Here is a 13,466-nt window from a genome sequence, read left to right as displayed (position 1 = left end):
TATCAGAATCCAGTTAAGATCTGCCAAAGAGATAAAAGAGTTTTGACCACAGGGTTTTTCTTTACCAATAGATATCATTCCTCCCCCACCATAATCCTAGTCTGTTGTCTAAATAAATATAAACATGTTTGTATAAGAAGGTAGACAGGGTTTTTCAAGCTGATTGTACTGATGGTAAGTATATCTGGATTATTTATTATTATGTATTTATGCAAATTTGTTTACAGGGGTAGAGCACTGATGTTAATGGGCCAGTTTCAGTCTCAAACCAGAAATCTGGATATCTTAACTGGACTGTTTAAAATCGAAACTTATAAGTCTGCTTTGCTGTTAATTCTTTTAAGTGTTCACATGTTAGAGAAGAAATAAAAAGTGTCACTCAATCAGAAAAACACCAGGAGATTAAAAACAACCTAAAAGGGTGTTGAAAGACGCTGACAGAAAGAAAAAAAGTCAAAATGCATATTCTATCTTCAAAGGAGGCTGGACCAACCAACATGTGACAAAACTCCTTTATGGTAGGAGAGACCTGGATATTTTGTCAGAGCAGTGTATTATGGTGTTGCGGGTGGGGTTTGGCAGCCCAAACAATATTTGGGCGCCATGTGGTCCTAACAGTTTTAGTATCAGTCTTGTTCCTAGACCATGAAGTTTAAAAAGTGAGGCCCATTTATAACAACATTATCTAAAAAGAATGTACTTCAAACAACATAAAACAGCATAAACACTAAGGGCAAAATCTTCTTGGATAGTTAATCTTACAGTAGCTAAAGCATATATTTTGTAGTTCCATGGCTGTAACAAACATTCATGAAATATATATATAGCTGCAGGGTTATATTATGAAACTTCATGAAAAGGCTTGCTTTCAGTAGTATGCAGAACTTCTCCTTCCCACAGCACAGACTTGCTCATCTGTATTAGAAGTCGCAGTCAGTAATGGCACTGCAGCACACATCAGGCAGTTGAAGTACATTGTACTGCCATGGTAGGTGTTTATTAAGAAGACGTGATCAAGTGATAAGTCATGCAATGGTAGCCAAGGAAACTTGCCAAAGAAAAAAGGACACTGGAACTGCAGAAAGACTAAAGCTCACACTATAACTCCAAATGACCTTTGCCCTCATGGCTCATAAGGCTACACATATTCTTGTATACCACGGCAAAACTTCTTTTGTCCAGCTGCCTACCTGTAAGTACTGTACAATTTTGCACCTGAGACCCATGACTTATGACAACATGAGGTATTAATTCCCTCAGTGGTGACAAGGTTTCATTGCACAACACAGGCAGGGTACTTCTTTTTTAACCTGTGAAAAATAAAGTGTGGCTAGAAGAAAAATAATAGTTTATCTCTTGTGTTTTCTATAAAGGACTCCTGGGGGAGGAGGCACATAAACCTGTTACTTCCTTTCTGCCATCAGCATTAGTCACAGAACAAAACAGAGCTACAGAGAGAGCGAGAGAACTTCAACAAAGGCTGTTTGTGGCAACAACTGTTAGCCATGTGACACTGCTTCCTGTAATGTGCCTCTGTACTCTACAGAAACTTCAGTGAAGCAAGATACTGTAGCCCCACTCTTTGCTCATTCCAAAGTTATACCAGGTTTTAAAGTATATCACCACCTTTACGTATAGCTGCACCAATGTTACGTCGAAAGCCTTCCAATGCTTCGGATAAAGAACCAAATCAGAAGAGGAAGGTAAGAGCATAATACAAGTTATATTATTAAAAGACATTAGTTTATTGACATTTCCTATGTACTAAGATGATGGCAAGATTTGAGGTCTTGGTGAGAACCTTGAAAGATGACCACCTGAGTCAGAGATTACTATGTGTATTGATGAATGACCATTCAGTATAGCACACAGTTTAAAAATATAAATCATTAAAGTAGGAATGCAAAGTGGAAAATTATTTTTCTTCTGTAACCATTGTAGCAGGGAGTAGCCGACAGCTATACAGAGCACAGATTTCATTTTCGGACTCCACAGCAGGCAGTGTAGGACTAGTGTTTCAGGACAAGTATCTTCCACGTGTTCTAGGTTGGCCCAGACAGTTGTTATCTTTATGTATTATTATTATTAAAAGTAGCTCAAGAATGTTTTATTATCTGTTTGTTCAAAATTTACCAGGAGAGTTGCTTGTGGCAAGCTGTTCGTGTGACTTTTTAGCACACTTACCATTGTGCAGTGTTTCTTATCAGTGTGTTGCTGTAATGTTTAGTCATAGTGATGTAAAATTAAATAGTAGTACTTTTTTACATTATATATAATATTTTTAATACCTGAGCAGTATAATTTTGTCTGCTACATTTGTAAGTTATTTTTTCTCCATTTCTTCCTATCCATATAAGTTTGGTTTGTGGATCTCCACCAAGCTTTATTACCACGTATTAGAAACTGGACCTCTCCTTGTGTATGTTGCCAGTTCTTAAAGGTGTGCTATAATGATCAAAAATATCTTAGATGTTAGAGAAGTCATGCACATTTTTTTAGTTCAATGTTTATTTCTTTATCCATATACAAATCAGAAAATATTTTTTTTATTTCTTGTACTAGTGGAAAATACGGAACAGTGCTTTACCTAGAGGCTGACCAATTATTCTGTAAAGACTGTCACCTGCTTTTACAAGTTTATTTGTGATTTAGAAATGTTAAAGTGAACAGAAAACTGAATTCTCATCTCCAGGTCAGAAGTAGCAATCTGTTATAATATTTCAACTAATTTAGTCAGACATATGTTAAACATGAGTCAAGAAAAGAAAAAGAAACTGCTTTAAGTCTGTTGTAAAATGAAAAAAAAAGTTGTGAAACTGGAACACTTGCCCACATTGCCATCACCCATATGGCTTTGCTTTCCCTCAACTACTTGTTCATATAAAAGGTTTCACGTAAAGATTAAAGATTAAAGTGTTCTAGTGACTTTTGCTGTTTGCTCACCTCGTTTCACATGCAAATTATGTTTTGCATGATGATTTTACTTGTATGCTGTGTGGAGCAGTGATCTCTGCACACCTTACAGATTGGCCCATGATTGGCGGGAAGTACTCTGCATTGTTTCCTAGAGGTCTGCGGTTTATCAGCAAGTCCCACTCTCATTTTAACACAACTATCACTGCATTGCTACATTTTAAATTATTAAATGGCTGACTCCATGTGCTATGAAAAATAAGTTTATTTCTTTATAATACAATACAGCATCTGTAATAAACAATGGGAACATGCAAAATATCTTTGGAAACATATGCTGCTGACAACATTACAAGATGCACATATAATATATTTGTCCCACATTTGCTGTATTATTAAATATGCTGTTTAAGTGCATTTTCTTGATAAAGCTACACACTAAATGATGGTTGCATCTTTCCTGTAACTGTTGTCTTGGCACAGATCACCTCCTTTCTTTTTCTGGTGTTTTACTGCTATATACTAGTGAGAAAGAAGAACTTGTTTACTGACATATACTAAATAGGCACAAGGAAATATTATATTTATCTGTGCAGTCTGTCCATTATGTGTGCACATTTTTTTTCATACCATACACAAGGGCTGGATTCATTAATGCCTACGCTGAGTGTACACTGTTCTGAGTGAATAGATAGCACAAGCATAACTCCCACTATCTTCTTCCTAATTGTAGCTTCCCTACTGATTTTCCGGCAACTTTAAACACTGAGCGGGAGGATTCATAAAGGTTACCACAATGTGTAGACAGCACAAAAAGTGTGGTAGGGATGTTCTTGAATACAGATGCCGTACACTTAATGTAGGCATTCATGAATCCAGCTGTTGAATCACCAATTAGTTTGGCCATTGTGTTTACTGAAAAGAGAATATATGTAACACTTACGTTTCTGTAAAACTAAATGTAAATCCATTGGGGGTGAATGTATGATTTGAGATGTGCTCACATGAGAGAGAGAGCTCTGTGTACAGACAGAAATAGAAAGGCTTGTTCTAAAACTGAAACTGTTACTGGTCCAGAAACCTAAAATAAAGCAGAAACACCAGTTTCAGGGGAAAGTGTAATAAATTAAATGAAGGCTACATTCCAATCTACACAAAGTAAAACAGCCTACTCAGAATGGGCTTTAAAGTGTTCTAACAGCAGTGCACTTATAAACAATAGTAAATAACAGACTATATCCTCAGTGAAGAATATGAACTGTTTAGTAGGATTTAATAGGATAACACCCCTCTTAAGAAACAGATTAATAGTATTGCCTCCAGCCCCAGGTAGTCATTAGTCTAAAATAACTACATGCCCTATTATGCGTATAGTTTTGGGAACAAAAAGTCACATGTCAAAAGGTGGCATCTCATATTGCTTGGCCTATATACTGCCCAGCTAATAAAACAGCTGCTTGCGCAGAAATCTGTCATGCAAGTAATCCTAATCAAGCTGAAAAGAGCATTTGTCACGAAAATGGCTTTTATTGTTACTAAAACACTATCCTCTAATTATCACACTTTTCAGTACACACACACACACACACACACACACACACACACACACACACACACACACACACACACACACACACACACGTACACACTCACACACACACATGTCCATGTACAGGTCAGAAATATTAGGTATTGTGTAAAATATTTTTGATGCCCATTTTTAAAATATTTTCTTTCTACGCTGTCAGCACTGTCTAGCATATCTAGTAACTTGCTTCTCAGACTGTTATGAAACTGAACCTTGGTATGTAGATGATACCTTAGTTCTGATTCTCCCTGATCTTGGCAGAAGTGCATTCAAATTACAACAAATTTTAACGTGCGTATTCCACTGTAAACATTATCAATAAAGCCACATTCTGAAACAGATACAAACAAGCAGAAAAAATGGACATATTGTTAAGTAATCTAATTGCCTTCACAAACAGAAAAGCCGAAAAGCTTATTTGAGAATTGGGTATTTTTCTGGACCACATAAAACTGCACTAAAATTACTGTAGACATTTTCTGAAACAAAAGGCCCTTGCAGGCCTTCACATCCATGTTTTTATAATGGCACCATATTATCCAGCTAATAGCACAAATTTAATAATACCACTGCAAACTCATAATTGTTTTGAGGAACTGTATGAATACAAAATTACTTATGGCAAAGTGAATAACTTTTGCAGAAAGACAGAAAGTTTATTCAAGTGTAACTTGGATCTATAGATGGGAAACACAAAGTTTACCCCATGACTGATCCTTGTACTACTAATGGACAGAGGCAGCTCCTAAATGCTTTATCCCATGCATGATCCCAGTTATTCTCATTAGGGATAATATATAATTATTGTCTCTGGGATGGAAAAGGCCAATGTATGACTTAATGCAGAGCTTAATTCAACCACAAAAAGGGAAATTGGTTAGGCTTGAAATGGGCCATAAGGGAGCTAGTCTAGTATTTACTTATGAACCTATTGACACATCTATACTCAGACAGGCACCTAGGAATAAAGAAAATGCAGCACGGCCAGTCAGCCTGCCGTCGTGTCTTTAGAGTACTGCAGAGAACCAAAGACCACGCAGAAAATCATGCACTCCTGGGATAGAAATGCTAACTCCAACAGAAGATACCCCATCCAATAATTAAAGCAGCGGTTCGGCTCTGTAAGACATTAGTGATAACTACCATGCCTCAGTGATGCTCAAGTAAGCAAATAAAATATATTTAAAGAAAAAAATTAACTATTAAAAATGAAAGTTAAGTCTGGAAAGAGTGGACAGAACATGGTAAAGAACATGAGGTGTAATTATCGTGATTAAGAGGATAATTGGACAGGCACATTCTTCAAAAAACAAATGTTTTTGTGAGATACAGTCAGATGATGGCATCCATAATTTACTGTAGGAGGGCATGAGGTGTTCACTACAGTGTGTAACAAGCCCGCTAGCTACACACAATGAAGGGTATCCTCCGTAGTACACCACATAAACTCCACTTCCAACTTCTCAATTGTTAAAATGCCTGGAATAGAATTCTATTCCAGGCATTTTAACAATTGAGAAGTTGGAAGTGGAGTTTATGTGGTGTACTACGGAGGATACCCTTCATTGTGTGTAGCTAGCGGGCTTGTTACACTTTATTACGAGTTGTGTTGTGGAGGTGAGGTGATTTTGTGGTGTTCACTACAGTGCCTGAATGAGCAACAGGGTTTATGAAGTATCATTCATCAAGGAAGAAACTCTGCAAGGCGATAAAGAACACCACTAAAGCTGATACTAAGTCATTGTTGGTAAAATGTACGGCATAAGAAGGAGGTAATGAAATATGCTAGGGTCATGAAATAAAAGATATTGAAATAACACTGATTATATAACAGAAGGGAAGGTACGGATCAATGTATAAGGAAAGAGGAATAGTAAAGATGGATGAAACGACAGAGATGCTTACTGGTTACTTACTAAAAATGTTTGGTATATTCAGTGGACAGAAGACAAGGACGGGGAAAATGTAGCAATAAAGGACTAGCTAAGGGAAAGTGAGAAGAAATAAAGGAAGATGATAAAATCATAAACAATGAGATAACAGAGATTGGGAACAGCCTAGGGGAACATCTGAAATATAACTTCAATGACAGTCTTTTGAGTATAGAAGTAACAAGATTGGTCAATATGAGTCTTCCAATCAGATCTCTCAACTGGCCCTAGTTTGGAGAAATGTACATACATACGGGTCTATATTATCCAAAGAAAAAAGCATTGTGTGAATCCCGTTTGAGCAACACCAAATGAGCGAATGTCACAAATTTAGAAAACGATAAAAAAACTAACAGATGGAATCTGCCACTAACTGTTTTATGCACCCCCCACACCCCGCTACTTAAATATACCAACTCCGAGATCGCACTCCATTGAAGTAAAAGGAAGAATTCCCTATGGCGATCTCTGTTCACTATTGCGATATTTGCGACATTCGCTCATTTGGTGTCGCTCAAACAGGACTCGCGCAATGCGTTTTTTATTCGGATAATATAGACCCCATACATACATACAAATATTTCAAGCACAGGCATTAATGCCCTTATAGCCTGCCAATATATCAAAACACTTGTTCCCATAATAAGTGTCCAGGCTGTTCTTTAAAATACCTAAGCCAGTACTTGCTTTAATGTAATTTGGTAGTCTGTTCCATGCATCAGCTACTCTGTCAGAGAACCAATTAGTACACTTCTCATTCCTATAGAATCTTCTACATAGGTTGTCTGATGATTCCCCAGTACTTTTTGATAACCCCAAATATTCCCAGAGACAGATGTCTCTGAATGCCCTCTATAGCTGAATAAGATCTTCTCTTAGATATCTTTAAGAGACACTGTACAAGTTCAGATATTTAGTCTTTCATAATAACAAATGTTCACATCCACAGATATCCTTGGTATATTTCTGCTGTATGTTTTCCAGTTTACTCATGCTTATTTTCTTATAAGGTTTATGTATTTTTATTCCATACCCAGGTTTGGGTCTAATGTAACTGATAAACAATGACATCACAATTTTTGATTTCCTAGACTTTATAAATCTTTTTATATAAGCTATATAAACTCATAGCTGGATCTACCCATATACCCAGACAGGTCTTTGAATGAGTCTATAGTTTCAATCACTGTGTGGTGTATTAAATATTCATCGTTCAATTTATGCCTCCTAAATCTCATATGTTTAGTTTTTGATGTATTTATCAGCATATTATTCTCCTGTGCCCAAATTGTCAATTTAATCAACTTCGTTTACAGACATGCCTTACCTGTAACACATGTAATCAGTTGATCCAATTTCAGGTCATCCGCAAATAGACTGTAGAACACCTCAGATGAAAAAGTTAGGTCAGAAAGATAAAATCTAAACAAGTAAGGGCCTAGGGCAGAGCCCTGTGGGACACCTTGAGTACAGCCATGAATTTCACCTCTCCAGTTGAGTAAGGGCCTAGGGCAGAGCCCTGTGGGACACCTTGAGTACAGCCATGAATTTCACCTGTCCAGTTGAGTAAGGGCCTAGGGCAGAGCCCTGTGGGACACCTTGAGTACAGCCATAAATTTCACCTCTCCAGTTGAGTAAGGGCCTAGGGCAGAGCCCTGTGGGACACCTTGAGTACAGCCATGAATTTCACCTCTCCAGTTGAGTAAGGGCCTAGGGCAGAGCCCTGTGGGACACCTTGAGTACAGCCATGAATTTCACCTGTCCAGTTGAGTAAGGGCCTAGGGCAGAGCCCTGTGGGACACCTTGAGTACAGCCATGAATTTCACCTCTCCAGTTGAGTAAGGGCCTAGGGCAGAGCCCTGTGGGACACCTTGAGTACAGCCATGAATTTCACCTCTCCAGTTGAGTAAGGGCCTAGGGCAGAGCCCTGTGGGACACCTTGAGTACAGCCATGAATTTCACCTCTCCAGTTGAGTAAGGGCCTAGGGCAGAGCCCTGTGGGACACCTTGAGTACAGCCATGAATTTCACCTCTCCAGTTGAGTAAGGGCCTAGGGCAGAGCCCTGTGGGACACCTTGAGTACAGCCATGAATTTCACCTCTCCAGTTGAGTAAGGCCCTAGGGCAGAGCCCTGTGGGACACCTTGAGTACAGCCATGAATTTCACCTGTCCAGTTGATACTTGCCATGTCCTGTTTGTAAGCCATGTTAGTTTACCCCTGCACTGGATGTACCTGTTTTGGAGGTATGTCCCTATATCCCTCTTCATACACATTTTTGAATCCCCCTCAACCCACATGAATTTTGAAGTTGTTTAGAAGTCAGAGAACCACATTACATGACCAACATACCCGTGGCACCAATAATTTAAAGAAAGCAGCAGACATCTGACATCTCCCCTTTTCAAAAGCATGAAGAAATGACCTGTGTGGTAGAATTTTCCAATACAGTTTATCAAAATCTATAGATTTTATACTGTCTCTAAGATAATATATTTTACATAATGTGACATAACTCTGTTGTTAAGCATGTTTGTAGGTACTATCCCACATTCCCACTGAAACTAGAAGACTCATCAGCTATTTCGCATTCATGTTCTATTCTGTTTGTATTTCCAGATTTTTGGCTGGAAGTACCTACCTTTCAGGGTGTTTTGTACCTGTTTTCTGCAAGGTGAGAAGCATATTTTCAATAAACTGTGAACATTTGTCTGTAAGTGTGCAAACTAGTAATCAGAAGATTGTGAATGGATCTTTGCCCAAAAGGAGTGCTTTATGAGACAGACAAGCTAACACAGACAACTATTTCTCTATATCATAATACTGCCCTTACCACATTGGCGTCACCTCTCTGACCTTCTTCATATTATTGTAAAACTAAAACTACTTTTTCTTAATTGTACTGATTCTGTTTTGTACTGATTATGCTTTATGGTCCAGACTACAGCTGAGAAGGATCTTTGGACTTTCTCAATTACTTAATAAATAAATGAAAAGAAAAATCTTCTCACATCCCATGTGGAGGAAAGCACTCTCCCCACCCTCTGTTACTTATTGTAATAATATCTGCAGCCATCATTAGTTAGATAAAAGGCAAGTAAAAATCAACTATTTCCATTTCTCTTTCATTCAGCAACTTTAAAACAAAATGTATCAGTTTCAAAGCACGTTAGGGTAATTTATTTAATTCAGTATCTGTTTTTTAAAACAAGAAAAATCTGTCTTTTGCTAAGTATTTATAAGTATTTATTAAAACAATAGGCATGGTAAGCCAGTATGTGTGATACATTTCACTAAAGGAATATTAAGGAAAAAAGCCATCACTGATTTTTATCAACATGTAAGTACTCACAAAGGGCACTGGGGATTGTGCAAACATTATGGTATCGAAGAAGCCGAAAACCACTGAAAACATGAGCCACAAAGCATCATAGAAAATGATGAAGTTTACATCACTTGGGATCATCCATTTCCAACAGTTCAAAAGATGGATGCTAGAAAAACGGATATAGTGGTCCAAGAAAAGAAGACAAAAATAGCATTGATCATTGAAATCGCCACACCCAGTGATTACAGTGTCCCGCGTATAGAGAGACACAAAGTCATAAAATATCAAGATTTACAGGCAGAAATGATAGCAATGTGGAAGAAAGATGCCCAGACAGTCCTAATAGTAGTAGGCGCAATGGGTCTGATAAAAAAAGAATTTACAGTCATATTTAGATATGTTACCAATACATGTAACTCCATACGAACTGCAGGAGGAGTCATTACTGGGCACATTAGACATGCTGCAAAGAGCATTTCTAGCTGACATCAAAGATTGAAACAATACTAATTTCATGAACTTTAACCATACTTTGACTTAGGAATGGGGTCCCTTCCATCATGGTATTAGAAACCCAAAAGACTTGGAGAAATTAAAAAAAGGCATGTTAAACAAAAATACACTCCATTATTACTAATAAGGAGATTTAGACTTTAGATAGTCTCCTGGTAGTGAAAGTTAAAAAAAGTTAGAGTAAGCTGATCAAAATGTTTTAATTCAAAACTTGCTAGTAAGTGAGGCTGTATAGAGGAAAGGGAAGGGTAGATATGAATTGGAGAATGATATTATACAAGGAGTAGCTCTGAGGCATTGTCTTTTTACCTTATAAACAAACGACAACAGCACCATCTGTAAGGAGCTTTTCTATGCAAAAGATATACTGAATAATCAGTAATAATGACTTGTGTTAAGGATGTGAAAGAAGAGCAGAGACGTGCCACGGTGATATAGCTGGACAGTGACTGGTATTGCTGTGTATAACTCTTGTCTGATGTACAGCTGGGTACTTTAGATGCACAGTTATTATGGTCTGTGTGCACATGCAGCAGGTAGAATGACGAGACTCCAGATTACCTCTAGGGGCATGGAAATGTTTGTGCTTGTATGTATCTCCAGTAATGGATGGGTATTTAAGCAAGTCTGATATGAAGGACTGGTGTCCCAGCTAGGATTATCTTTCTTCCCCATGTCTTGGGCTCACTGGGATAGGGTTGGGCTCATTCAGATCAGAAATAAGATGAGCAGGCTATGAGTATAAAATATGGATAAAGCAAGATGGTGAGGTGTTTAAGTTAACACTTTATTCATTATTGGTTAGGAGGAGATCATTGTAGACAGTAATTACTTGGATTTAGGTACCACTGTTGATAATAAGTTATCCTTTAATATGCACAAAGATAACATCTGCACAGAGACGTAAAGCAATAAAAGATGTAAGATGAGATTCTTAGCTTCATACACATCTATGATAATATCATCACTATGATGATGAAGATCATCACCATCACCATCCTCACCATCATCACCATCATCACCATCACCATCACCACCATCATCACCATCATCATCTTCACCATCAGCACCATCATCATTAACCCCCTTTTCCCATTTTTCTACAGGTGGTCATGGTGTTGTGTCAACTGCTGCCACCTGTCACTATCTTTCTCAATTCAGTGCCACTCTCCTACTTTTGACAATCATGCCTGACAGTCATAGGTCTTCACACACAAATCCATTCATATCTTGGTAGGGCATCCTCATTTTCTTGTCTACTTCCTGTTTCCCCCAAACGTTCTTCACAAAATTGTCTTCTTCCCTTTACATGATGTATGTTGATATTAAAATACCTACTACTATTTGATAATAAAACTATAATATGCAGCTTCTGTACAAATACCATATAAGATGGTACATAAATTATGGACAGAGAGAATTTATTGGAGAGTGACACTAATGATTAGTTAGCAGGATATGATAAAGTTATCTGAGCCAAAGTTTAGCAAATCATTTCATCAGAACATGGCTTAAAATGCAAAATGAAGGACTGGCTTATTTGTGGGGCAAGTCCTCACCTCCCCATAAAGGGAGTTTCAACCCTACACTTTTTGATGAAAGCTTTGAGGATGAAGCCCCCTTTGGATGAAATGGTCCTTCACTGAAGTCAGACTTGCACAAGTGTACAGTTACTTATTATACACATGTGGAAAGATTGCATTTATTAGCACGTCACTCTAATTGCACAAACGGAGACTCTAGAGCCAAATAATTCTAAAAAAGACATTTGGGAAAAAGTGTCTTGTTTTAAAAAATATACAAAAGTAATGACTCTTAAAAGAGGATGAGTTGGGATTGCACACAATACATTGTGACAGTCATGTAAAACTGTGCTGCTGTAACCAGTGAATGCACTGGAAGCAGGAAATACAAAGCCTGGTACCGTTCAACTTCCTAGTACAAAAATTTTGGACAAAGCCAAAAATAATGGGAAGACAAAGGCTCAAACCCTGGAAACATTTTAAATATTGTCATATGGAAGGTTGATAGAATAATACGTTTGTATTACTACGCATTTTCTGAAGGACATTAAATTTAGAACTCAAATGCCTGTCATTATTTAATGACTGCAGTCCTCAGTATCCTTCCATAAAATTGCAAATTTTATGAAGAACAGATCAAAAGTAAGACATACAAATATGGACATTCTGCAATATTTTGTACATTTGGGAGGTATGCCTTGTACACACCTCAAATCGATTTTGCATTGCTATCTCTACCTGAATGTGTGTATACATGTGGCATCATTTAAGCAGCTGTGCGAAAATCGATTGTGCATTGCTATCTCTACCTGACCGTGTGTATACATGTGGTATAGTTTAAGCAGCTGTGTGAAAATCGATTGTGCATTGCTATCTCTACCTGAACATGTGCATACATGTGGTATCGTTTAAGCAGCTGTGTGAAAATCAATTGTGCATTGCTATCTCTACCTGAACGTGTGTATACATGTGGTATCGTTTAAGCAGCTGTGTGAAAATTGATTGTGCATTGCTATCTCTACCTGAACGTGTGTATACATGTGGTATCGTTTAAGCAGCTGTGTGAAAATTGATTGTGCATTGCTATCTCTACCTGAACATGTGCATACATGTGGTATCGTTTAAGCAGCTGTGTGAAAAGAAATGATTTTTCTGGCAGTTGCTGTTTTTCAAGTAGGTGACACCATTGAAGGTGAACAGTACTTCTGTATATCAAACATTACATTAACTGAGAAATCCTTAGTCTTCAGAATGGGTTTTTCTTGCATAGTTTGATGTGGGGCAGAGTATATGTGATGTGTATTTATAGCTAAGGTAGTTACACTGAGCCAAAGGATCCTTATAGAGGTAATATGGACAGCACAATTCAAAGTACACAACAAGGTATCTTTTATTTAATCTGAAAAGTCAATCATCCCAAGTGGCATTTATTTGGGAAGTGAAGACAGACAGAAGTTCCCAGGAAAAAAAAAAAAAAAAAAAAAAAAATATATATATATATATATATATATATATATATATATATATATATAGATATATATATGTCAACCTGGGGTGAACAGGCATGCTGTTCAAATGTCATCAATAGGCCAGGACTGAACTCCAGGCCCAGCGCCAAAATGAAGTAACTGCAACTACTGTATCAGCGTATCAACCTGATAAGGATTTATAA

General features: G+C 37.5%; 1 protein-coding gene across 1 annotated transcript in view; it reads left to right on the top strand.

Moving 5' to 3' along the window:
- Window positions 1-1,463: 1,463 nt before the first annotated feature.
- Window positions 1,464-13,466, top strand: part of SASH3 (SAM and SH3 domain containing 3) — an 842,462-nt gene continuing 830,459 nt past the window's right edge. The window contains exon 1 of the mRNA XM_044057147.1: window positions 1,464-1,703. Within this exon, the coding sequence (XP_043913082.1) occupies window positions 1,647-1,703 (57 nt within the window). The 5' untranslated portion in view covers window positions 1,464-1,646. The remainder of the gene's footprint in view (window positions 1,704-13,466) is intronic.

This window comes from Protopterus annectens, chromosome 15.part0 (assembly GCF_019279795.1).
Source record: "Protopterus annectens isolate FY-2018-M chromosome 15.part0, PAN1.0, whole genome shotgun sequence".
NCBI classification, from domain to species: Eukaryota; Metazoa; Chordata; order Ceratodontiformes; family Protopteridae; genus Protopterus; species Protopterus annectens.
The sequence above is the reverse complement of the archived record's forward strand: the minus strand, read 5'-3'. Positions and strand labels throughout refer to the sequence as shown.